The 23,674-nt window shown below is 41.0% G+C and overlaps 1 protein-coding gene across 8 annotated transcripts in view; it reads right to left on the bottom strand.

The window, feature by feature from the left end:
• Nucleotides 1-23,674, bottom strand: part of ank2b (ankyrin 2b, neuronal) — an 876,340-nt gene that overhangs the window by 7,189 nt on the left and 845,477 nt on the right. For 7 of the 8 annotated variants that reach the window (XM_078213593.1, XM_078213597.1, XM_078213611.1 and 4 more), the window contains 7 exons: nucleotides 20,328-20,474; nucleotides 17,504-17,840; nucleotides 15,962-16,253; nucleotides 12,977-13,066; nucleotides 4,112-4,195; nucleotides 3,738-3,902; nucleotides 1,772-1,951 (listed from right to left, as the gene is read on the bottom strand). In XM_078213593.1, coding sequence (XP_078069719.1) covers nucleotides 1,772-1,951; nucleotides 3,738-3,902; nucleotides 4,112-4,195; nucleotides 12,977-13,066; nucleotides 15,962-16,253; nucleotides 17,504-17,840; nucleotides 20,328-20,474 — 1,295 coding nt within the window. The remainder of the gene's footprint in view (nucleotides 1-1,771; nucleotides 1,952-3,737; nucleotides 3,903-4,111; nucleotides 4,196-12,976; nucleotides 13,067-15,961; nucleotides 16,254-17,503; nucleotides 17,841-20,327; nucleotides 20,475-23,674) is intronic. The other variant, XM_078213634.1, reaches the window with a different exon arrangement.

Genomic DNA, 23,674 nt, shown 5'->3' with positions numbered 1-23,674 from the left:
GGGGAGGGGGTTGAATAGTGTCAGAACTTGTGGGGGCGAAGGGTTTGGGGGCAAAGCTTTTGGATCAGGAGGTGGTACAGCTCCTCCTCATGAGCCATGATGAGTGCTGTGAGGCACTTGGCTTCTCCAAAGAGCTCTTTGTCTTGCTGCTGCTGTCAGGATTCAAACACATGAATCCCGTTTGGCCATAGACGAATCTGCTTCCAGCCTCACTAAGATATTTTAAAAGCCATCCCACCTCCTGGGAGCAGGTTTGCTGCCGACCCCTTGCCCTGCCTTGGTAAAATCTGGAAGTCAAAGGCTTGGAGCTGGTTTGTCTCCCGAGAAACCTGCCGATTATATTAGATTTGTAGATCAGGAAACATCCTGCAGAGGATGCTATACATCTTAAGAAATGTTTCAGGATGAATCAAGCAATTTCACTTGTTCTGGCATTGTGTATTCATCGTTCTAAGCCATTTCCAGGAAGTCATCAGTATTAACATTTCATATGATAGATGAAATCTGAACCTTTAACTGCTTTGTCACTGAACAGCCTATGCACTGAATCCTGTGATGTTCCTGCACATATTTCTCGAAATATTCTGCGAGCATTACAAAATACATTCACCAATTGCCATTACATTGAATTTGCTGTCAAGGGAACTAATGTCAATACTGGTTATGAATTACATTCATTAATTTTTATTTAGCAGACTATTTTGACAGAGGTCATTTTACTGCACCAGAGTACTCTCCCATTGATTGCTGTATACATGGTTGGCATTTGTGAGAGTAAAAACTATAATATTACCATTTGGGAGTTGCAAGTAGGGCATAGTATTGTAGTTTATTCTGCAGATCGCATTCACATGCTTTGTCCATCTCTGCTGCCAGTTACAGCCTGTCCAAAACTACTCAAGTCTTTCATGCTCTCAACATTCTTTCCTCTTTGATTGGTGTTTCAGTCTTCCCTCCCTGTCTGTGCAGAGCAGTGGCAGCACATGGAATAATTAATTGCATTCGAATCATATTTCCTGCTCTCTGGGGAACCATGATGGCAGTGTTTGATGCATAGGTGTTAGGTTTTTGAATCCAATCCGATTTTGAAAGTTATGTGACAGGAGAAGGCTACTGGTAGTCACCTTGTACAGGAGTATATAATGGTGAAAGAACATTTATGAACACTTAAGATTCTCCTTGAGAGAAAGGAATCAAAGTATCAGTCAATATGGGTTTCTTTTGCACTTCCTAATGGGCAACTTAAGAACAGGAAATACCTAGATACAAAGACCTGTTCACTCATACAACAAGATCCCAAGTTAGAAAAAAAATTCAAAATGGGGAATGAAATAAAAATCAAATAAATTTTTGAATTATCCATAGATTGTACCAGGAAAGTATTTAAATAGGGTAGATAGTGGCCAGGTTGCAAATTGTACCATGGGTCATAATATTCTTTGTTTAGTCAAGGTGAGATGGACCCCCAATCAGACCTGGCTCCCTATCAGAACCTGAGAAATAAGCTGTTTACTTTGCTTAAAAGTGTTTTATCCAGAAAAATTGCTTTAAAAAAGGAAAAGTCAAGATTAAAATCAGATTTCAAAATGTGAGCCTGTGTGCATTGTTCCAAGATGAAATGATTAGCCCAAACAAATAGTTCACACTTGCAATATTTTATCTGCCTACATATGATGCAGAATTTCTACTCTGAATTATACTTTGTGTAAAAACAAAAAAGGTTACAGTGAATGAAAAGGCACTGATAAGGATTGAAAGCATCACATCATACCATATTAAAATCATCTTTGGCTGTTGGAAGGTCAGAAGCTAACTTTGGGTCTCCAAGGTGTTTCTCCATTCTGTCTCCATGGAGAACAGTTGTCTTGATGACCTTACTGACCCTGCGACCCTCTACCTGCTCAGACTGGAATTCAGAGCCAGAGGCCGCTTGTGGTTCTGAAAATGTCATCTGTGGGTACACACAGAGGATTTTGTAATACTAAGTATTCTATAAAGAAAATAAAATGTGGAAATATTTATGGCATAGACCAATTGACCACAAGTAGCATGAAAACAGAAAATATACAACACCTCATGGCTTTGATTTTAATGGAGGACTGAAGTGGCTCGAGTCCCAAATTAGGATGTGTGGGCCTTGGAGACTCAGCTCTTCTACTCAAATCCACTTCCTGCTGGTGGGCTGGTGCCGTGATTCACCAGCACAACTGAAACAGAAGCTGAAGAATAGCCAGAAACAGGAAGCCACAGCCATGGATCCAAGTGAAGTGGTAAAGAAAAGCTGGATGCAATAGGTAGTGGGGAGCCTGAGGGCTACAGCCAAAAATGAGTTCTCTCAGGGAAGTTGCTAACATGCAAACGTATTGAATTGAGCCAAATTCAAAAATAACTACGATCACTGTTCGTGAAAAAATGTCCTAAACGGGCACATTATGAAGTCAAGTGGAGGCTCATTGTTGGTGTTCAGTTTCTCTTTATTCATAATTGCTCATATAGCTCTGCCTCTGATTCACTTTAAGAAAGTATAGGTTGACAGGCTCAGAAGGATCTCCCAACCCTCTCCACCCTCCCTGCACCGGATCCCTTATACTTACCTGGATTTTCGGTTCCCGGGACTTAGTTTCAACCAGTTCCATTCAGTTCCTCTTCTGACCACTGCAGTGCAGTTGCTGCAGGGACTGGAAAACTGGTGCCAATCAGATTGGCCAGCAGCTCTCCAAAGCGGGACTTGCACCCTAGTCAGGGGGAAAAGTTGCACCTAATGCCAATCAATGCTCATTAAAGCATAAAGTGGCAACGGATCTTAAAATTTAGGCCATGGTTGCTACAACCAACTGTGGTGTCAATACTGTTGCCACAGACCAACGATTATCTTCCCCATTCTACTTCAGCCAGTTCTATGAAGTGGCTCACCTCATTCCTTTTTTGCAATTCTGTTAAAGGATCTCTATCCAAAATGTTTACCCATATTTTATCATTTTAGATGTCAACTAACGTATTTTGTGTTCCCCACATTTTCTGTTTGGAAGCTTGAATACTGGTATCTTTGGGCAGAATCTAATGTTGGCAATGAGGTCCTCGCTCCAGGATGGAGACCTCGCAAAAGTCCCCCATCATGCTGCATTGGGGAAGGCCCTTCAGCCACTTAATTAGCCACTATCAAGCTTTTGCCAGGATTTAGGAGCTTGGGGAGTAAGTATCACCCACCAAGAGCTACTGGCCCATCAGGAACGAGCAACTCTCCAAAGCCCACCAGCGTCAATGGAGCAATGGCTGCTGCTGATAATGAACCCACCTGTGGCCTGGCATCATTGAGGGGCTGAGGCTAATGGTGATTGTGGAAGGAGAGTGTTGCGGGCTGGTGCCCACTGGCTGGGGAGGGTGGGTGAGCCAAGAGGCATGGTCAGAAGGAAGGGTAGGAGACTAGATCCTGACCACCAGTGGGGGCATTAAGTTCTGTCCTTAGTTGTTGGGTTAGGTGTTCTGGATAGAAATAAATTTCATTATAGCTTAGATGTTGCTGCAAAGCTGTTACCAGTGACTTTCCCAAATTAGATATAACTTATATGTGAATTATAAAATTGAAATTGACCATTGACATCAATTAAAAATCTATCCCTGCTGCATATCCTCACTCATTTGAACTGAATCGCACCCAGCGACTATATTAACATTTAGGAAATGACAAATCCGATAAGAAAGTAAAAAATCAGTCAGGAAAAAGGTGTAAAGCTAACCTCTGTTTGTTCACTATCACTTTTCAGTACAGTCCGTTTTAAAACTTTTGAAAATCCATCACCATCTTCAATTGTAATTGGTTCTTGCTCTGCTCCTTGCATTATCACTTCCTCATTTTCGGTCCCATCAGGTGAAATCAAGCGTCTGATAATCTTCCTGGTAACCTTAAGGAAAAGGAAAATGGAGAAAATAAATGCTTAATAGCTCACTCATACATGTATAATTTATCATATCACTTATCGTTCCTCAATTACTCTGGGTAATTTTAAAAGATGCAATGAAGTAAGTATGTGTATGTCAATGTTCCTGTCTCCATCTATATGAGAATAAAGGGAATGCAAATCACGATTAGTCATGCTGACTTTTGCATTACCTTTTTCACAATGGTATTTCCATGCTCATCTGTGTATTGTTCCTCCGTAACTGACTCTGGTAGAATATCAGGCATGTCATCAGCCTAGGAAATTAATAAGCTCCGTTAATGTCAAACAATGATGTAGATTTTTCTCCGAGTGCATAGAAGATAGAACATAGAACGGGACAGCACAGGAACAGGCCGTTGTGCCCACACTGTTGTGCCAAACATGATGCCAAATTAAACATAGAACATAGAGCAATCAACAATCTGGGCACAAATTCTGCTCAAAATTGTGTTACCTCTTCAATCTGAATTCATTATTCAGGTTTCTGCTCAAACTCATTTGCATACCACTGAATTTTCCTGGTCCTGATCAGGACCAAATGGAGGCAGGGCTGAAAAGAAAATGACCTTTGAGCAGGGCAGTTGAAGATCCCACCTCCATTTCTGCCATCTTTTAAAGCAAAGTTTATTTATTAGTCAGAAGTCAGCTTACATTCACACTGCAATGAAGTTACTGTGAAAATCTCTGAGTTGTCACACTCCGGCGCCTGTTCGGGTACACTGAGGGAGAATTTAGCATGGCCAATGCACCCAAGTAGCATGTCTTTTGGACTGTGGGAGGAAACCTACGCAGACACGGGGAGAACATGCAGACTCCACACAGACAGTGACCCAAGCTGGAAATCAAACCTGGGTTCCTGGTGCTGTGAGGCAGCAGTGCTGACCACTCAGCCACGGTGCTTTTTTCATGGAGGTGGGTGAGGGAGTGGGCTCTTCAACCTGCACACTTCCATGAAGAATGAACTTGACAGTGTTGTGGGCTTATAACGAGCTCACCCTAGGTATTTTTTAAAAATTTCTATGGAGGTGGGCAGACATTAGTTGCGAGAGGATTTTACACCAGCTGCATGCAGATATGAACTATGGATTGGAGTAAAATAGTTTTGTGAAATAAGTGTGAATGTTTCCCCTTTTCTGGGAAACATTGATTCTGAGATCTGGTCGTTTTCTCAGCGAGTTTTATGGGCTATTCAATAGATTCCAACTCTTATAGTAGGTTTTGTGAGTTCTGTTCCTAATGTGGATAATTGGTGAGGGAGTGAGTGATGAGGGTGAGGTGGTGAATGGTTGGCGCTGAGAAAGGTTTAAAGTGATTGAAAGATTTAACACTGAAAAGTGAGCTGCTGACTGTCTTTGAAGCCCTGGGCTGAGGCTTTTTGGGAACAGAGGTGGGTCTTTTAATCTGAGCCCAGACTCAGACTGCCTTCACTCCCACCTCAGGCCTGCATTCTTTGGTGGGCCACCTTCATGCCTGGACCTTTGGAAGATCCTGCCAGCTGATAGTCTTAAGATGAAGGCAGGATCAGAATGGCAGGATTAGTCCTGCCACCCATACATGAAAATTTAGCCAAAAACTTCCACAAAATCTAGGGGCATTTTAGAGCTCAATTGGTTAATTTTTGCATTTAAAAGTATCCTTCATCTAAGAGTAGTAAGCTGATGCTGTTTTATTAATACAGTTGAAAATGGGTTTAATTACAAAAAAATGTATTGTAGAGGCTGACAAATCCAATTTTAAATCATTAAAAATGACTTTAAAAAGAGTTCACAGAATCATTTCATTTGTTGTAAAAGTAGTCAGTTTATTTTAGTAAATTCAATATTTTATAATATTTAAAAGCTTATAAAAGGTGCTTATTTTCCCTTTGTTAGAATCATATTTTTTAGAACAATATTTTCTTGGATTTAAAAAAAAAAGGCCATAAGTTCACCTTTGGACTGCGACCAAACATGCATTTTCCAAGAATTCACTTGACCAGCATGACACTTGGTTGAGGAGAGCTGCTTGCTTGTTTTCATTGCAGTCATTTTAATTGATAGGAGAAAAAGTGGTTTAAAGGCGAAGGCTAGTGATTTACTGGATATCACATGACAGAAGAGATTCTAAGTTTTGAACTTGTTTTCTGAATTCAGTTGGGACTGAACTGGGAAAGTAAAAAAGGTGCCCAGCACGCACTTTCATTGTCTTGCTTAAAACTGTGTGATTATCAGTATCCAACTAGGAATCCACATCTCCATAGAATTTGTCTGTCTTTGAAAACCTGTAAGGGTGAGATGAAAAGGATTGATCCAGTTCATTTTTCTTCTATTCTGAAGTTCCCTTGGTGAGAACCTCCAGGCCTCTACTGGGACTAATGATCTGTCTTCACACAAGGGTGCTCCAGATCGACAATGTCCAAATCCTGTGAACTTTATCCTTTTTTTGCCCAAAGTCTATTCTTCAACTGCCCATCGTGTGTGTGTGTGTGCGTGTGTGCATGCGTTGTATGTGTGAATGCACGCTTTTTAAAAGGGATAGATAGTTATACTTCCAGATTACAATTGTGTGTTAACTAGTTCTTACAACTTATTTGGGGAAAAAAAACTGGCTTTATAATAAATCAATTATTCTGTGTTTACTGAAATAAACCTGGATGAAGTCTCTTTTATTCTAGGTCTAACAATGGCGAAGGTAAATAATTAGCCATTTTGATGAGTGCAACAAACTTTGAAGCTAATAATGTGACCTGTGGAGTAGTGGGGCAAGATAAACTGCACACTCCTCCCACCCTGATCCAAATGTCATGCACCCAATAAACTCTTGGCAGCAATTTTCCCAAAAAAATGACTCAGTACCATAACACCGTGAAAACCGGAGTGATCAATGCCACAATCATCCTACACTTAATCATTTTTTTGGGAGAGTGGTGAGTCGCGTGGTGTGGCCTAAACACACTGGTGCGGCCTAAACACACTGGTGCATCCGGCTGCAAAGCGATCAGGTGCCATTTTGAAAAGGCGTGCTGATCTCACACTGCACTGAGAGACCCCCTCCCTCTCCCCACAGACATCAGAAGTCCCCCTCTCATTGGTGGCATATTTCCCTACTCCCTCCCTGACATGGATCGGGGTAACTAGGGCCCTCCCAATAGGTCCCCTTCACAGCCTCCCGACATGCACCCTCCTCATGACCCCTGACACGCATCTCCCTCATGACCCTGACATGCACCCCCTCATAGCACCCCATAATGACCCCCACTCAGAGCCATGGCACTGCTCCGACACACTGGGCCTGCCCAGCATTGTCCCCGACCATCCAGGGGCTTCAATGGTTTCCGAACCCCTGGCATAGCCATCATGCCTGGTTTCCACTAGTGGGGACTAGTAGTGATTCTCGCAAGGCTTGCTCTGCATCTGAGGATTGCAAGAACTTGAGAGCTGGGACGACACAGCATTGAACGGGCTCAGTTTATTTAAATGCTACTTTTGCTAATCAGACTCTCACCCTTTCTGGGCGAGAACCAGTGTGCATCAGGGAAAGGGACCAGGACAATGGCAAACCGTTTGGGGCCGAGTCGCACCAGGTGCGGTGAGGCCAGAAAATCGCACCTCCCCCTTATATCGAAAACCATCCTTGAAAGTGGCAAATGGATGTCATTAGTAGAAACTTACCAAGGGTGAGTAATTCAATTGGAAGTATCACTTGTTTTGCGGTAGGTGCTGGCTTTAATTGCAATGCAAAATAGCACAAAACATTGCTGAAATTTGAATTGTGCTGAACATAAAATTGCTTTTACAATTCATCAATCTTTGCATTGCTTTGGCAGATTTTGGATGAATTGTGCTGGAAAAACAAATGCATCCTTGCAGAACCTCAAGGCCTATATCTTTACTAAATCCCATTATGCATAAAATCCTGTTATGATTTTGGTGGAAAATTAATTTGTGTCTTTACACTAGTTCAAATCTTCTTTGTCATTCAGGCTTTCATAAGACAATCATAAATAGATGTGGGAATCCTCTAATAGTGCAAACAATCCTTTCTGTGAGAACAGGGCAAAAATTACTCTTTCATTTAACAATGCAGTGAAGTAGAATAGTGAGAACCTTCAAAAATCTCTATTTAAAAAAAACATGGGCCCAGAACTTGCGTTTCCTGGGGGTTTGCATTCCAGAGGTACCTCAGAAGATGTTCTTGGGGACCCACTGGAAGTCCCCATGCAGGATTGCATGGAATTGACCAGAAGGCTTAAGTTTCCGATAGGCAGTTACCCTGCATTTGGAACCATCCAATGTAAATTGTAGACCATCCACTTTCTAAGCAGAATGGTTATCTAGCAAGGATTAAAGATCTAGATCTAGAGGGATTAAAACCATTGCTAATTCCTGGGTAACTATGCACTGACTACTCCTCACCCCCAACTACTCTCCTGACCCTCCAAACAGCCCATCCTCTCGACATGCCCAACTAACCCCCCATCGCCTGACTACCATCTTGACACACTGACAACCCACCCATGCCTGACAATCCTCCCAAACACCTTGATTCCCCCATAACCTGCATCCGTCAAATACCCGCCCAAACCCCCACTCCCTTCCCCCTGAATGCCCTCGTCTAACCTGTGCCAAAAGGCTGTGAACCCTCCTTTCATATGAAGCAACATTTCATTTGCATCTTCAGCAATTTGATCTGCTGTATTTGCTACTCCCAATGCTGTTTCCTCTACATTGCTGAGACTAAACGCAGACTGGGTGACTGCTTTTTGGGACACCTTTTCTCAGTCCAGAACTTTCCTGGTGTTTGCCCTTTCAACTTTTCATCTTGCTGTCATCCCACATGTCCGTCCTTGGCCTGTTGCTATGTTCCAGTGAAGCCCGAAGCATACTGGAAGAGAAGCACCTCATCTTCTGATTAGGCATGTTATAGTCCTCAAGACTCAACATTGAGTGCATCAGCTTCTCCTCCTCTTTACCCTTTTTTAAAAAATGAAAAAATGTTTTTGTTCCAATGCAACCACTCCATTCCTCCCCCATTCGGCCATCTGCCATTTCTTTTTCACTGAGCACTGATCTTTGTTCTCATATTAACACATTCTGCTATCTTACTTTAATTACCATTATCAGCACATTCCATAATCCCTTCATACTGCCATTATCACATCCGCTGTCTTGTGCCCTACATACCTTTGTCCAATCTCTCCGAGCTTACTTTCTACTTTGCTCCACCCCCTCTCATGCAGTATATAATCCATCACATTTCTCCCTCTCACTGGCTCTGAAGAAGTCATAGGAACTCAAAATGTTAACAGTTTTTCTCTTCACAGATGTTGCCAGATCTGAATTTTCCCAGCATTTTCTGTTTTTATTTCCACTTTTTTATTCTTCCTGCCAAAGTGAAAAATTTCACATTATACTCCATCTGCCAGATTTTTGCCCACTCACTCAACCTATCTATATCCATCTGCAACCTCCATAAGTCCTCTTCACAACATATTTCCCACCTATTTTTGTGTCATCTGCAAATCTAGTTACCATCCCCTCAACTAAGTAATTGATGTAACTTGTAAAATGTTGAGGTCTCAGCACAGACCCCTGCGGGACTCCACTCACCACATCCTGCCAATCAGAAAAAAGACCCATTTATGCATACTCTCTGTTTTCTGCGAGCCATCTTTATCCATGCTAATATACCATTAACTTTTATTTTCCGGAATAACCTTTGATGTGGCACCTTATCAAATGCCTTCTAGAAATCCAAGTACAGTATATCCACAGGCTCCCCCTTTTCCAAAGTGCATGTTACTCCTCCAAAGAACTCCAATAAATTGGTTAAAAATGATTTCACTTTCAGGAAACAATGCTGACTCTTCCCCACTGTCTTCAATTTTTCCAACTGCCCAGCTAAAACTTCCTTAATTATAAATTCTAACACCTCCCCCACAACAGATTTGTATATGAATGCTGTCATCAGGGGTTAGAATCTCACAGTGCAGAAGGAAAACATTCGGTCCATTGTGTCTGCATCGACCGCAATCCCACCCTGCCCTATCCCCATAACCCCAAGCATTTAACCTAGCTAGTCCCCCTGACACTAAGCAGAAATTTAGTATGGCCAAGCCACCTAACCCGCACATCTTTGGACTGTGTGAAGAAACCGGAGCACCAGGAGGAAACCCACGCAGACATGGGGAGAATGTGCAAACTCCACACAAACAGTGACCCAAGCCAGGAATCGAACCCAGGTCCCTGGTGCTGTGAGGCAGCAGTGCTAACCATTGAGCCACCATGTCACCCTGGTTTGAAATAAGTCAAATTCATTTTTATTGCATGAAATTCTGAGATTTCTACTGGTGTTTTGTGGACTGCATTCACTAATTTTGTCTGTCTTTAACTAATTCCATTGATCCATTGGCAATGGTGTAAGCTAACTTCTGCTTTTTATTCAGTGGGATTTTCCAGAATAATGCAAGTGTCTTGCATAATGCATTTGACAATTTTGTTCATTTTATTTTCATTACAACTGCACTTCTCACAATTATCAATACCACCTTAACACACTCAACAGGAAGCCTAGTGATTGCTTTGGGTCCAATTTTAAATTCCAGCATGAAATAGGGTTTCTGCGAAAATTACTGTAGGTGTGCCATCTTGCAACTTAGCTAAAGCTAGGAATGTACATGGTCGACAGACTTAAATATCATAAAAGGCTAATTTTCAGATTTTCACTTACCTGTTAGGAGTTCAATCCCTTACCAATATAGCTTTCATGCATCTGTAATTTATTTGCTGACAATCAATTTAATGTAGTAGAGAATTCCAAGCTGTTTTGTGGGATGTTAAGGCACAGTTTAGAGTGGTGATCAAGGGTACATGGAAAAGAGAACTTTTGAGGAAAATTTTGAAAGATAAAGAGAGATAAAGTGGCGTGGGTCAGTAAGAAAATTCCTGAATTAAGGGGCAAAGGTAAAATACAGTAGACTATATTGTAGCGAGTGTGGGCTTGACTCGGGTCCTGGAAGTCCATTACAAATAGGATGAGGCTTTCACTTACTATAGGGATTTGCAGATGAGGGTGAGGAATTTATATCAATGCACTGGGTGCTGAAGAATCAGTGGAGGCTGGCTAGAAAAATCAGCTGAGAGGTGCTTGGAATTTAATGCGTGACATAATGAAGAAGTAGAGTTTTGCACAAGTTTGGATTTATGTATGATAAGTTGGGGAGGCTGCTAAGAAAAAAGCAATGGTAAAGTCAAGCCTAGAGGTGGTGAAGACAACAATGAGAGTTTCAATGACTGTAAGAGTGAAATAGAGACAGGGGTGATTGAAGGTGAGATAGGCTACTTTGATTTTCAGGTGGATGCGGGATTGGATGTACAAGAAAAATTCTCGCTTGCTGATGATTTTAATTCGCCATCTGCAAGCAAGACGTTTGAAATGGTAGAAGCCACCAAAAAAAAACAACAAATATTCAATGGCACAAGAATAGTAATAGCTTAAAAAGTGACAGAATAAAGAATGATGGAATATATCTTCATTTGCCATTCCTTTTAGCAAAAATTAGATGTGAATACAAAATAGTGCTCTGCACTTTATCTACATTTCTTGGTAAAAGTAGCAAAGGAAAATATATCTGGATGTAAGTACCTGAATGGTGATGTTATTTTTGCTAGTAAATCTTTAAAAGTGATGTTTCTGTGGCCAAGCACTCCCAATGTGGAGTGGGGCTCACAGGAAAATCATGGACTCTGTGTCAAAATTAGCTTTATTTATATTGGTTGAGAATTTGTCGGAAAAAATAATGTCATGTGAATAATGCACATCCTTATTAATGTGCAAATCAGTCAGCAACTCGTGGTAAGGAATACATCTGTCATGAGTTGTAAATCCCAACCAACTGTGGAGTTTAATTCTTTCAGGTTGTGAATTTTGTTGGAGATTTTTTAAAAAAAAGTCAAACTATGATGTTGTCCTTTTTTAAAATCTCTTTTTCTCTGTTTCTTAATTCCAATCTTTTTCCACTCATTCTATTTCTCTTCTTGTGCCTGATTTGTCATTTATTTCCCCGTCTCTAATTAAAGCTCTTTCTCTGTCCTTCCTCTGTTTATTTCTCAATCCTTTAACCTCATTGATTCTTCATTGGTTAAGGAGATACTGTTTGTCCCATTGTTCACCAAGGTTCAAGAAGACCCGTTGCTTTGCTGTGTCAGTAATATCTTCCAGCAATTTGCAGGGCAAAAAAAATAACTTTTGAGCTGGAAGGCACAGGAACAGTTCTATAACAGGGCTCAGTAAATACCCTACTCCCGCAAACCCTGGGCCATGAATTTGTTTGGTAACAAAAATAAAAAGGTAGCACTATCAGGAAAGGCATTTACTGCAAAAAAATTAATAGAGGCAAAAGTTCTAAAAATTGATACAAGTCAACCTGAATAAAACTGGTGGGTGCAAACATCATCAAACATCATCATGCGCTCCAACCCAGTTATCTCCTCCCATCCTCCTACATCATGCCAACAAAATATAAGGTGAAATTTTATATATAGTGCAAACAAAGTAAAGATTTTTGAGACTTTTTTTTAATATATAGTGCAACAACTCCTGTAAAGCTGTTGACACATTCAGATTTGATACCAATCCCTGACAATGCAATGTTCTTGCCTTCGCCTGATGGGTCATGTTTGTGAGACCAACTGGGGTCAGTCAATCACAAAACCATGAATAGATGTATTTTATATAACCACAAACACAACAAATTTCAAATGAAAATAAAAATGATCAATAGTAGTGAATAATTAAAAGACACACTGTTCAAACAAAAGTGAAAAGAAAACACAAGCAAGGAGTTCTCTTCCTATGTCTTAATCGAGGTAAACTTTAATTTACATGAAAGTTCCATTAAATGCTAAGAACCACAACAACTATTCATACCATGCCACAAATCCTAGCATGCATCAGGACAGACACTGCTAATTCCGTGCACAAAAAAAAGTTTGGTCTAAATTGAAAACTAGCACATTCTATACTTGATCAAAAACCAGCATTCCAGTATTGGGTACCTGAATGATCACCCGTCGGCGGATGACCCTGGTAGTTACTGTCTCCTCATCAGAATTGCTTTCCAGAGACCCCAGTTCTTCTGCTATCTCCTAATGAAGGTAGTCAAGGAGACAGGATTGCAAAGCTGCAGACTGAAGCCCCATACTATAATTCACCAGAAAGGTTTATCTTTTCCAAATTGCCCTTTATCTACTAGCTTTCCATCAGGAACTACTGAATGTAATCTATGAGTTCACAATGAAAATATTGGATTCCTGTAGTAGTAGATTTATATTTCCTGACACCTTTCAAATCATATGATTGACAATGCTCTGAGAGTCTGAAAGGCTTGATACAAGTTCTTTCTCAAGGGCATTATAAGGTTAAAATTGTTACCAGTATTTATGGAGTAAAATATGAATCCTTTTCTTAAAGAACAGCTGAAAATCACTTTACTGGCTGAAGGTTTTATGTCTTTGCAGTTTATGTTTAATACATTGAAATGCTTCTTTCCTTCCCGGATTACTTTCACAGTAAATGACTACTACTGGTGACCAGCTCCAATGCTTCCACCAGTACTATTCTAAACACAATATCAGTGGCAACTTATACTGTTACACAAATTTACTGCGCAAATAAGCCATTCATTTTTCAATACCTTCTAATGGAGATTAAATTCAAATTAAACTGGCCCAATTAGGTCTCTGGTTAGTAAAGAGACAGCTTATTTTAAAGAAAACCATTTTATAGCTGGGACAATTTTCTGTTCCAACAACATACAAGCATTGTTCTCCTTAAAAGAGTGGATGTCGTTGCGAATATTTTGTTCAAAGTTCATGTGTTTTATTTTATAATTGCTAGTATTAGAAATTAAAGCTGAACTACAGAAATTGGGATCAATGCAATTAAAGTAACTTGGAATCTATTGCATTCAAAAGGTTGAGCTATGTTGCTTTAGGAGGTTCATAGCTATGAAGATAAAAATCAGCAGGTGGGGTTCCTTAGCTAGAGAACTGGAGACATGAGGAGGGAGTATTGGAAAAGTAATCAGAACAAGGGACTGAGGTCACATCTCTACTTTCCTGCCTACCCCCTCTACCTTTTGACTCCCTTGTTGATCAAGAATAACTTAATAATTCAGTCTTAAAAATATTCAATGACTCTGTCTCCACTGCTCTCTCAGAAGTAGTATTTTACAAACCCTCAAAAATGAAAGTTTTACCTCTGACAATAGCTGGAACTGTGGAAAACTCTCCCAAAGACTTTGTCATACTTATCATAGAATCATTACAGTGCAGGAGGTGGCCATTTGGTCCTTGGTCACCACACTCCCACCCAGGCCCTAACTACCCCCTTAACCCCACCTATTTACCTTGCTAGTCCCCCTGACACAAAGGGCAATTTATCCTGGCCAATCAACCTAACCCGCACATCTTCTGAGTGTCGGAGGAAACCCATGCAGACACGGGGAGAACGGGCAGACTCCGCACAGAGAGTGATCCAGGGCCGGGATCGAACCCAGGTCCCTGGTGCTGTGAGGCAGAAATGCTAACCACTGTACCACCAGTGACCCCCCACAGAAATAAGATTGGTAGTCTTATAAAGTAATTCTTGGGGGAAGTAGGAAGTAAACATTAGTAATAAACCATAATGTTAAGTTAATGATAATCGGCTTGTTTAGTTCTTTTATATACGATAATTGTTTTATTTTAAAAAATGAAATCTTGTGGCATAGTTCTATTAGTTAAGACAAGATGCTTAGATAATTTTTTAAATGCTAATTGTCTATAACTGGATTGCAATAATGTGACCTCAATAAATTACTAATTCTTACATTATAGACTGGTCTGCTCATATAATTGTTGAGAAAAGCATCTTGGAATAAATTATTTATTGTTAGTATCCTATATGTGTGTGTACTCTGACAGACTCCTATTTGCACCAGTTTCTTACCAGCAAAAGCAACTTGTATTTATATAATGTCTTGATCATAATAAAACATCCCAAGGTGTTTCACAGATGATTAATCAAACACTGAACCAAATGAGGAGACATTAGGAGAGGTGACAAAATGTTTGGCGGAGATAATATGTTTTAATGAAGGTCTTACATGAATACAGAGAGATGGAAAGTCAAAGATGTTTAAAAGGGGAATTCCAGAGCTTCATGCTTAGGCCATTGAAGGTAGCATCATTCATGTTGGGATGAAAGCAAAGGTGGATGGAAAGAGGCCAGATTTGGAAGAAGACAGTGATTTTGGAGGGGTGTAGGGCTGGGTGGAGATTATAAAAAGTCCTTGGAGGGATTTGGGCGTGAGGATGAGAATTCCAATTTGGAGGTATTTTGGGTCCAGGAGTCAACATAAATCATCGAGCTGAGGGATGATGAGTTAAAGAACCTTGGGGCGAGTTGGAATTCAGGCAGCAGTGTTTTGGATGAACTCAAGTTTCCTGAGGGTGGAAGATGGAAGGCTGCCCAGGAAGATCTCCATACAAGGTGAATTTGGGCAGCATGGTCAGTGCAGGCTTGGAGGGTTGAAGGGCCTGTTCCTGTGCTTTAATTTTCTTTGTTCTTTATTCCTTGTTAAAATCAGAAAGCGAGTGTCGCAATAACTTTTCAATAAAATGTAGTTATTGGAGGGTGAAAAATCAATTAGTAACAGCAATAAAACTGCTCTTTGGTATTGCTGAGAGAAAAGCCACATTTATTTTTCTTTTTATTAAGTACTTTTATACTATTGGTGGTTCAGTTCAGACTCTGGACGCCTATAGCTGGCTCCTTGTGTTTGTTGTTCAGAATGTGTAACCCTATCTTTCATGGATCTATGGTTCTGAGAAAATAGAATGAGATTTGACTAGGCACAATGTTTAGTCATGGACACTGATCCTCCAGGACCTGAATTGAACAAGTGCTGATATAGAAATGATAGCTTCTTTCATATCATGCTCTTTTTATATAAAAATACAATTGTTCAGTACATGAGAGTCTCACTGTTACAATCTTACCTTTTCTAGTGATTGCTCCTCAAAGGTTTTTTTCCTGCCCTCCGGCTGACCCTCAGTTGTTTCCACTATAGTGGGGCCAACTGTCTGGGGAGCTTGCAACCCCTTACAAACTTGAACTTCATCAGGCTCTTGCACAATGGGACTTGGTTCCTCTATTCTCAGTGTTACCATCTCTTCCATCTGCTCCATCGCCTCTTCCTCCTGGGCATCAGACATTTCTAGTTCCTCATATTTTCCTCTAAGCAAATCAATGATTTCCCCACCAGACGCTGCAGTTTCTTGGTTCCTCCCTCTGTCCAGAAGAATTTTCATGTCATGGAAGTATTACAAACATTTGGCTATTATAAATAACAATCAAAGATTAATTTTGAAGCTTTTTCCCCCATCCTCGCTATGTTTGAATTTTTGCAAACTAAGCTCAAATAATTGTGGCTAAAACAGTAAGGCTGCAGAAATCAATATTCTACTGGTCAATGTCAAGCCGAATTTAAACTTTCAACATCAACCTGTGTACTTGGGGTGATTCGCAAAATGACCATTAGTAAAAGCATAAATACAAACAAAATTAAATCACTCATGCAGCTACAATTTTCATTATAATCTGGTAGTTTCTGGTAAAACTCCAGAAACAATTGCAGAGACAAAATCCTCAAAGCTTCTTTGAATGAGACTCATTCTGGAATGCGACATATAAATAGTTTATACATTGCCACACCACATGTTAACATGCCTAACATTAAACATAATAACATTCTTTTACACAAGAAGAGATTCTTTAGCTGAAGCTCACAGTTTATCCTCTTATTTCAAAAAAGAGGTAATGTAAGCAAAGTGATCCTGGCTGCCACAAGGGTCAACAGAAGACTTTTGCCAATACTGCCACAGATGACTAGGTTGGCATGTCCCCTTATTTCTTTCTCTTCAATGGAGAGCCATCAGAGTAAGTCTAGCAAATGCAGCTGAATCAAAGGAAGGAGAGGACACTATTTTTATAGCACTAGCTGCCATATTTAGGTAAGTTTTTAAAAGGTCCCAAGTATTGTAAAAAATGAGTGCTGAGCGAGTGAGCAAAGTGGTGGTGAGGGGTTGAATAAAATGAGTGAGTGGGTGGTTGAGTGAGTGACTGTGCAAGTGAAGGGGAGAGGGCTGGCGGGTGGGCGAGCGGGTAAAGAATAGAAATTATGAACACCAAATTAAAGCAAAATACTACAGATGTTGGAAATCAAATTAAAGCAGAAAGTGCTGGAAAATCTCAACAGGTCTGGCAGCATCTGTGGAGAGAGAAAGAGTTAACATTTCGAGTCCGTATGACTTCTTCAGAAATTGTGTTAACGTTGTTCTTGTATGAATGTTTAACAGGTTCCTTATGAAATTCTTCAATGCATTCTAGGCTATCTTGTCTAATACCAAAACAGCACTCATAAGCATCCAATGTATCATTGAGATAAATTCATCTCATTGCACTAAAAGCACTATAAACTCATCTAACAGGTAGTTAACAGTTAACACAGCTTTTTAAACCTAACACAAATAAAACCTTACATGGCTCCTTCCCTTTGAGTGTCAGGAAGTGATTTCTGCTTTGCTTCAGCTTCTTGCTCCTTTTGAGTTTGTCTCAAGAGCTTGCAGCTCATCTGTTCATCCCCTGACTCCTTCAACTGATCCCGTGTCTTTTCTCTGGCCTGTGGACTGGCTTCCTGAGGTTTACAGCTACTGATTGAACTATCTTCCTCTGAGACAAGAGGTGGTTGTGTTTGAAAGCATTCACCATGGTGTTCCCGAACCATTTGGGCTAGATTGCTATAAAGCTCTTTGGAAGCTGGTTGTCCAAATTTTGTGGTCTTTGGACTGTACAGGTCATCCGAAAGTGCAGAGAAACCTGGAAGTAGAAGAAGCAAAGTGGTTATGGTGAACTGCTATTATGGACAGTGCGAGGGAAAGCAATGTGTTCAAAAGTACGAATACTCAATTTGGCTTTTATGCCTACATGATTCAGTAGATTTAAATCTAAAATATTAATGAATATTTTTTCCCCTCTATTGATCTGTGAGAAGTCTAAAAATTGACAAGTGTGAGAAATGACATGAGAAACTGTTAGTTACTGCAGTGGACACTCCCCCACTGCACTTAAATATTTAAAGCCAGACTCTGCATTGTTTCAGGAATCTCCTTTAAATAGGTACCATTGTGGTGCAGTGCTGGAGAACAAATAGGTGATGCTATGAAACAGTGAGAATCAGGTTTGTTCCACTATTAGAAAAGATGGGAGAGGAAAGAATAGAATGGATGTTTAATTTGCCTCCCAATGTAAAATTAGTTTTGTGGATAAGTTGGCCATTATGGAAGCTATCTGCATCCCATTCCTATTTGAATGAATAGAAATTAAAATCAGAAAATTTCTACATCATGCACTCAATCTGCAAAACAAATATTATGGAGGGAGGTGGGGGCGGGGGGGGGGATGTATCCTTGATGGAGAGGAAGCCACTGGAAGATAGAAACCTCCATGCTTTCCCTCCATTTGGCCATTCCGATCTTGCCCCATCCACATTGCTGTGGCTTGCAAGCCTGGCCCGCATGTAACTCCAGACTCAGCTTACATCCTGGCTCCAATGCTAAACAGCTTCCTATCAGTATCACTGTGTACTGGCTCAGGAAGCACAATTGGAGGAACATAGTTTATTACAGAATGCAAAGTAAAATCACTACCGTGGTGTACCCACATAGTCATCCCAGGCAGGGACTGTTTAGCAGGCACAGTCCTGGACCTGCCTGATAAAAGACTCAGGCAATGAGTTCCAGCTGGGCAGACCACTGCCAGTTACCAGGGGATCTCATAGTCGACGATCCCCACAGGAAGTTCAATTTGTGATTCCTATGGACCTCATGGGGGTTATCTCCCACTGCAGTCCCATTGGTGGCTACCACTCCCAGTGGTGCTGCTGGGACATGAAAGCTGCCGGCATCAACCTTGATTGGCCAGGAGCTTTCTGAGGTAAGACGTCCTCTTGGCGACACTGCCTCAAGCCAGTTTAAGGTCTGTTGGCCATTTAATGGCTGCAGGATGAGCTGACTGAACAGAGACAGGTTAACTCCTGCCTTTTATGTGAGAGGGTAGAACCACTACCCCCAGGGTCAAATTCAGTACATGATTTTATTTAATACAAGACATCTGTGCTCATAAAATCAGACTCCCTAAAAGGAACTGGTTGAAAATCCATGGCTCTTTTTATGTAGTATGCTTGGAACTCTGAGCTGGGTGTGTGGAAGGGTCACAGGTACGCTAAGCGCTGCCTCGGAAAAGTAGCCAGCATAATTAAGGACCCCACGCACCCTGGACATACTCTCTTCCACCTCTTCTGTCGGGAAAAAGATACAAAAGTCTGAGGTCACGTACCAACCAACTCAAGAACAGTTTCTTCCCTGCTGCCATCAGACTTTTGAATGGACCTACCTCACATTAAGTTGATCTTTCTCTACACCCTAACTGTAACTGTAACACTACATTCTGCACTCCCTCCTTTCCTTCTCTATGAATGGTATGCTTTGTTCATAGCGCGCAGGAAACAATTCTTTTCACTGTATACTAATACATGTGACAATAATAAATCAAATCAAAAAAGCAGCTGCCCTCGGGCTTTGTCGACTGCGGTGCCTGTGCCAGCCCTAGACAAGATCAGTACCTTGGACCATCAAGAATAAAGCCATTCTCTTTTGGCCCACTTAGGATGGGAGGCTACCTCGTTGAATGTTTTTAAGGCAAAGGTAGATAGATTTTTGAACAGTAAAGAATTAAGGGTTATGGTGAGCCTGCGGGTAAGTGGAACTGAGTCCATGAAAAGACCAGCCATGACCTTACTGAATGGCGGAGCAGGCTCGAAGGGCCAGATGGTCTACTCCTGCACTGAGTTCTTATGTTCTTATGCCAACCTCTTGTTGTTTCTGAGCAACACCTTGTCAATCTTCAGTCCACTAAAACAGAGAGGTGCCCTGAATACATCCATTTTTTAAAGGGTGCCTGGTGCTAATATTAAATTTAATGTACCTCTCTTTAACTCTGCCACCTTTGTAGGTTGCTGCCTGACATTTATGGCAGAATAATTTACCTATTTTTACAGTTGCAATGAATAAAACTGCATTTCAAATGCTTCTTTGAAGCTCACACAGGGAGTGACTTGCTCTTCCGCAAAACCGCACGTCACACCCCATATATACCCTACCCACTGGACAAAGTCAATGGAGAAGAACATTTGGCAGGTTTATAACAGATGGAAAATCCATCATCAGCAGTTTCTGCCACCTGATTTTTATACAGGTTTTATTTAGTGCTTCAAATTAACTGTTATACTTGAAGAAAAACACTTACCCTCACTATGGTCCAATGCTATTGTCTGTTCAATCTCTGCATAAGTGCGGGAAACATGCTCTCTGCTAGGTGATGTCGGTGTGGTTTCCAACAAGCTGATAATATCCATACGATTAATTTTGGTCAAGGTCTCCATTAGTTTTTCATCTTGGAATGAAGAGAGGAAAAATATTGCTCGGGAAAATATTTAACAAATCACCAATTTACAGTTAACTGCCAAACAATGGAAAAGAATTTACCATTTGAGAGAATATGTTTCCTTTTCTAATCTAAAGTTTCAATTTAATTAACATTGAAGCTCAAACCAGCAGAAATTGTTTTTTTTAGTCCAGTATTTCAGGAAGTAGTGTGTTTTCACAGATACGTTTGCAATCAATTTAGCAGGACAAAGTTTGCCAGGACAAAAAGAAAAAAGAGGAACTAAACATTTGAATTAAATACTGCATACATTTCAGTGTTTAGACAAGCAGACAAAAGGAGCAGCATGGTGGCACAGTGGTTAGTACTGTTGCCTCACCAGCACCAGGGACCTGGGTTCAATGCTAGCCTTGGGTGACTGTGCAGTTTGCACATTCTCCCCATGTCTGTGTGGGTTTTCTCTGGATGCTCCGGTTTCCTCCCACAGTTCAAAATGTGGGATGAATTGGCCATGCTAAATTGCCCCTTAGCGTCCAAGGATATGTAGGTTAGGTGGATTAGCCACAGTAAATGCACTGGGTTACGTGGATGGGGAGGTGGGCGTTGGTAAGATGCTCTTTCGGAGAGTCAATGCAGGTTCGATGGGCCAAATGACTTCCTTCTGCACTGTATGGATTCTATGAAATGAGTTTTTATAAATATTGCACAGTCTATGAGGAAATGGCAGTCTTACCGAGTGGATAACCTAACTATCTATAACTATCCATTATAACAAGCATGTACAATAAATCATAGTTGGTTCGAAAAAGTGACCGGGGAGGGCCCATGGAAGAAAACATTTTTTTTTACAAACTGTATATTATACAAGAGGGGCATAGAAAGTGTCTGAAAATAGAATAGTGGGTGTTATATTGTTATTAACATAGAACCCCTACCATGCAGAAGGAAGTCATTTGCCCATTTGTGTCTGTACCAAATCTCCAAAAGAGCATCTTACCCAGACCCATCCACCTTGCCCTATCCCCGTAACCCCACACATTTGCTGTGGCTAATCCACCTAACCTACACATCTTTAGACATGAAGGAACAATTTATCATGGCGAATTCACCCAACCTGCACATCTTTGTGACTGCGGGAGGAAACCAGAGCACCTGGAGGAAACTTATGTAGATATGGGGAGAACATGCAAACTCTACACAGTCACCCAATGCTGGAATCGAACATGAGTCCCTGGCGCTGTGCTACCATGCTGCCAGATATCAACCAATATGATATATATCATCTAATATGACTTAGGAACTATATGTTCATGCATATAGTTTGAGTGTTACAGCACTCACTACTGCACTACAGTCTGTTTATCAATCTAATAATGTAACAGGCACAGCAGATGGTATGATCTGAGAAGTACACTTGATGAAGCTCCAGCATTTATTTCTTAAAGTGTGATTATTTCAAACTTCTTGTAACCATAAAACATAACGTGATGGGAGCTGGGGGCAGATTTCTGAGATTAAAACCCAAACATTATAAACAAAGTAAGTGCTGAATATTAGATTGAGAAAATCAACCCAAGCTGGTGCCAGAGAGAAAATAAAGTGAATTGTGTTAACAAAATGGCTGCCGCCACAGCAATGAGCACAGAAGGCCAGCTCAGGATAAATTGGGAGGCTGATGATGTTGTAGTGACATTTGATGAACTTTTCTAAAAGGCACTAGTGAAGGGGATGGGGCAGCTACTTTTGTGGGCAGGAGAGAGAAAGAGTTAGTGAGAGATGACTGAAGATGACAGTAAAATTCCAGACAAAATTTTTGATGAATTCGGCATACACGTCCAACCAAAGTCAAACCATTGGATCCACCTATTCAAGTTTAAAGTCTGAGGTAGGAGCTAGATGAGCCTGTGATAATTTCTTAATGAGATTGAAGAATATATTCAACAAGATCAAATTCATGGAAATGGATGCTGGTAGATCAGTTCATTTGGAGGCTCTGCATACCCTGATGTACAAAAATATCTGATGGGAAAAGACAAGCTCACAATATCACAGGCTGTAAACACTACCAGAGCATCGGAAGCCATGAGTAGGCAGATGAAGATGCTAACTATGCAAATGACTGGCCTTCAGTTCAGTCAAGATAAATGCAGCAGGGCTGAAGCAGTGAAACAGCAACAAAAGAATGCACACCAGACAGAGAAAAAGATGTGCAAGAGCTGTGGATGACTCATGGGTTCACAGAGTGCAGGAAATGTCCTCCATATGGATCAGTTTGCAGAGATTGTGGAAAAGCCAATCACTGGGAAAAGTTGTGCAAAACAAAGAACGAAGATAGAAGAGGTGTTAGCAGAAGCAGAACAACAGGGAGAACCAGAAAGAAATGAAACCAAAACTGGGCAATGACAATGGCCGGAATTTTAGCATCCCACTCGCCATGGGAATCGGAGCGGGCGAGGTGCGGATCATGGAAAGGTCCGTTGACCGCAGGTGGGATTTTACGGTTTCAGAACAAGCGAGGCCATAAAATTCCACCCAATGAGTTTGAGGATACAACAGTACAACTATTTGAAAAATCTGGATGTGACAATTCCCAGAGAAAAGAAATTCACACAACTATTCGGATCAGGAAGAGAATGAAAGTTAAGCTTACAACCATAAATCTAAAGCTGAAGATTGATAATACAACACAGAGTAATATGATTCCACTCAGGACAATACCCAAAGATCTTTCCTGAAAAGTTGAAAGAAAAAAAAGACACTCTGCATTGAGCAACGTCATGCTGATGACAAAGGGAGTAGCTGAGACTCGAAAGCTAAGATTGGTCCGAATCTAAGGGACACACAAAGGAAAAGATGCTCACCAAATGTTCTACATCACTGCTATCCTGGGATTGAACAGTTGCAAACAGCTGCAGTTGATTTCAGTAAACTGGCAGCACAGTGGCACAATGGTTAGCACTGCTGCCTCACAGTGCCAGGGAACCGGGTTTGATTCCTGGCTTGGGCCGCTGTCCATGCGGAATCTGCATGTTCTCCCCCTGTCTGCATGCGTTTCCTCCGAGTGCTCTGGTTTCCTCCCACAGTCCAAAAATTGTGCTGGTTAGGTGCATTGGCCATGCTAAATCCTCCCTCAGTGTACCCGAACAAGAGCCAATTTATTTATTAGTATCAAGTAGTCTTACATTAACACTGCAACGAAGTTACTGTGA

This window comes from Mustelus asterias, chromosome 1 (assembly GCF_964213995.1).
Source record: "Mustelus asterias chromosome 1, sMusAst1.hap1.1, whole genome shotgun sequence".
Classification (NCBI taxonomy): Eukaryota; Metazoa; Chordata; class Chondrichthyes; order Carcharhiniformes; family Triakidae; genus Mustelus; species Mustelus asterias.
Note: the sequence above shows the minus strand (reverse complement) of the source record. Positions and strands in the feature narration are given on the sequence as shown.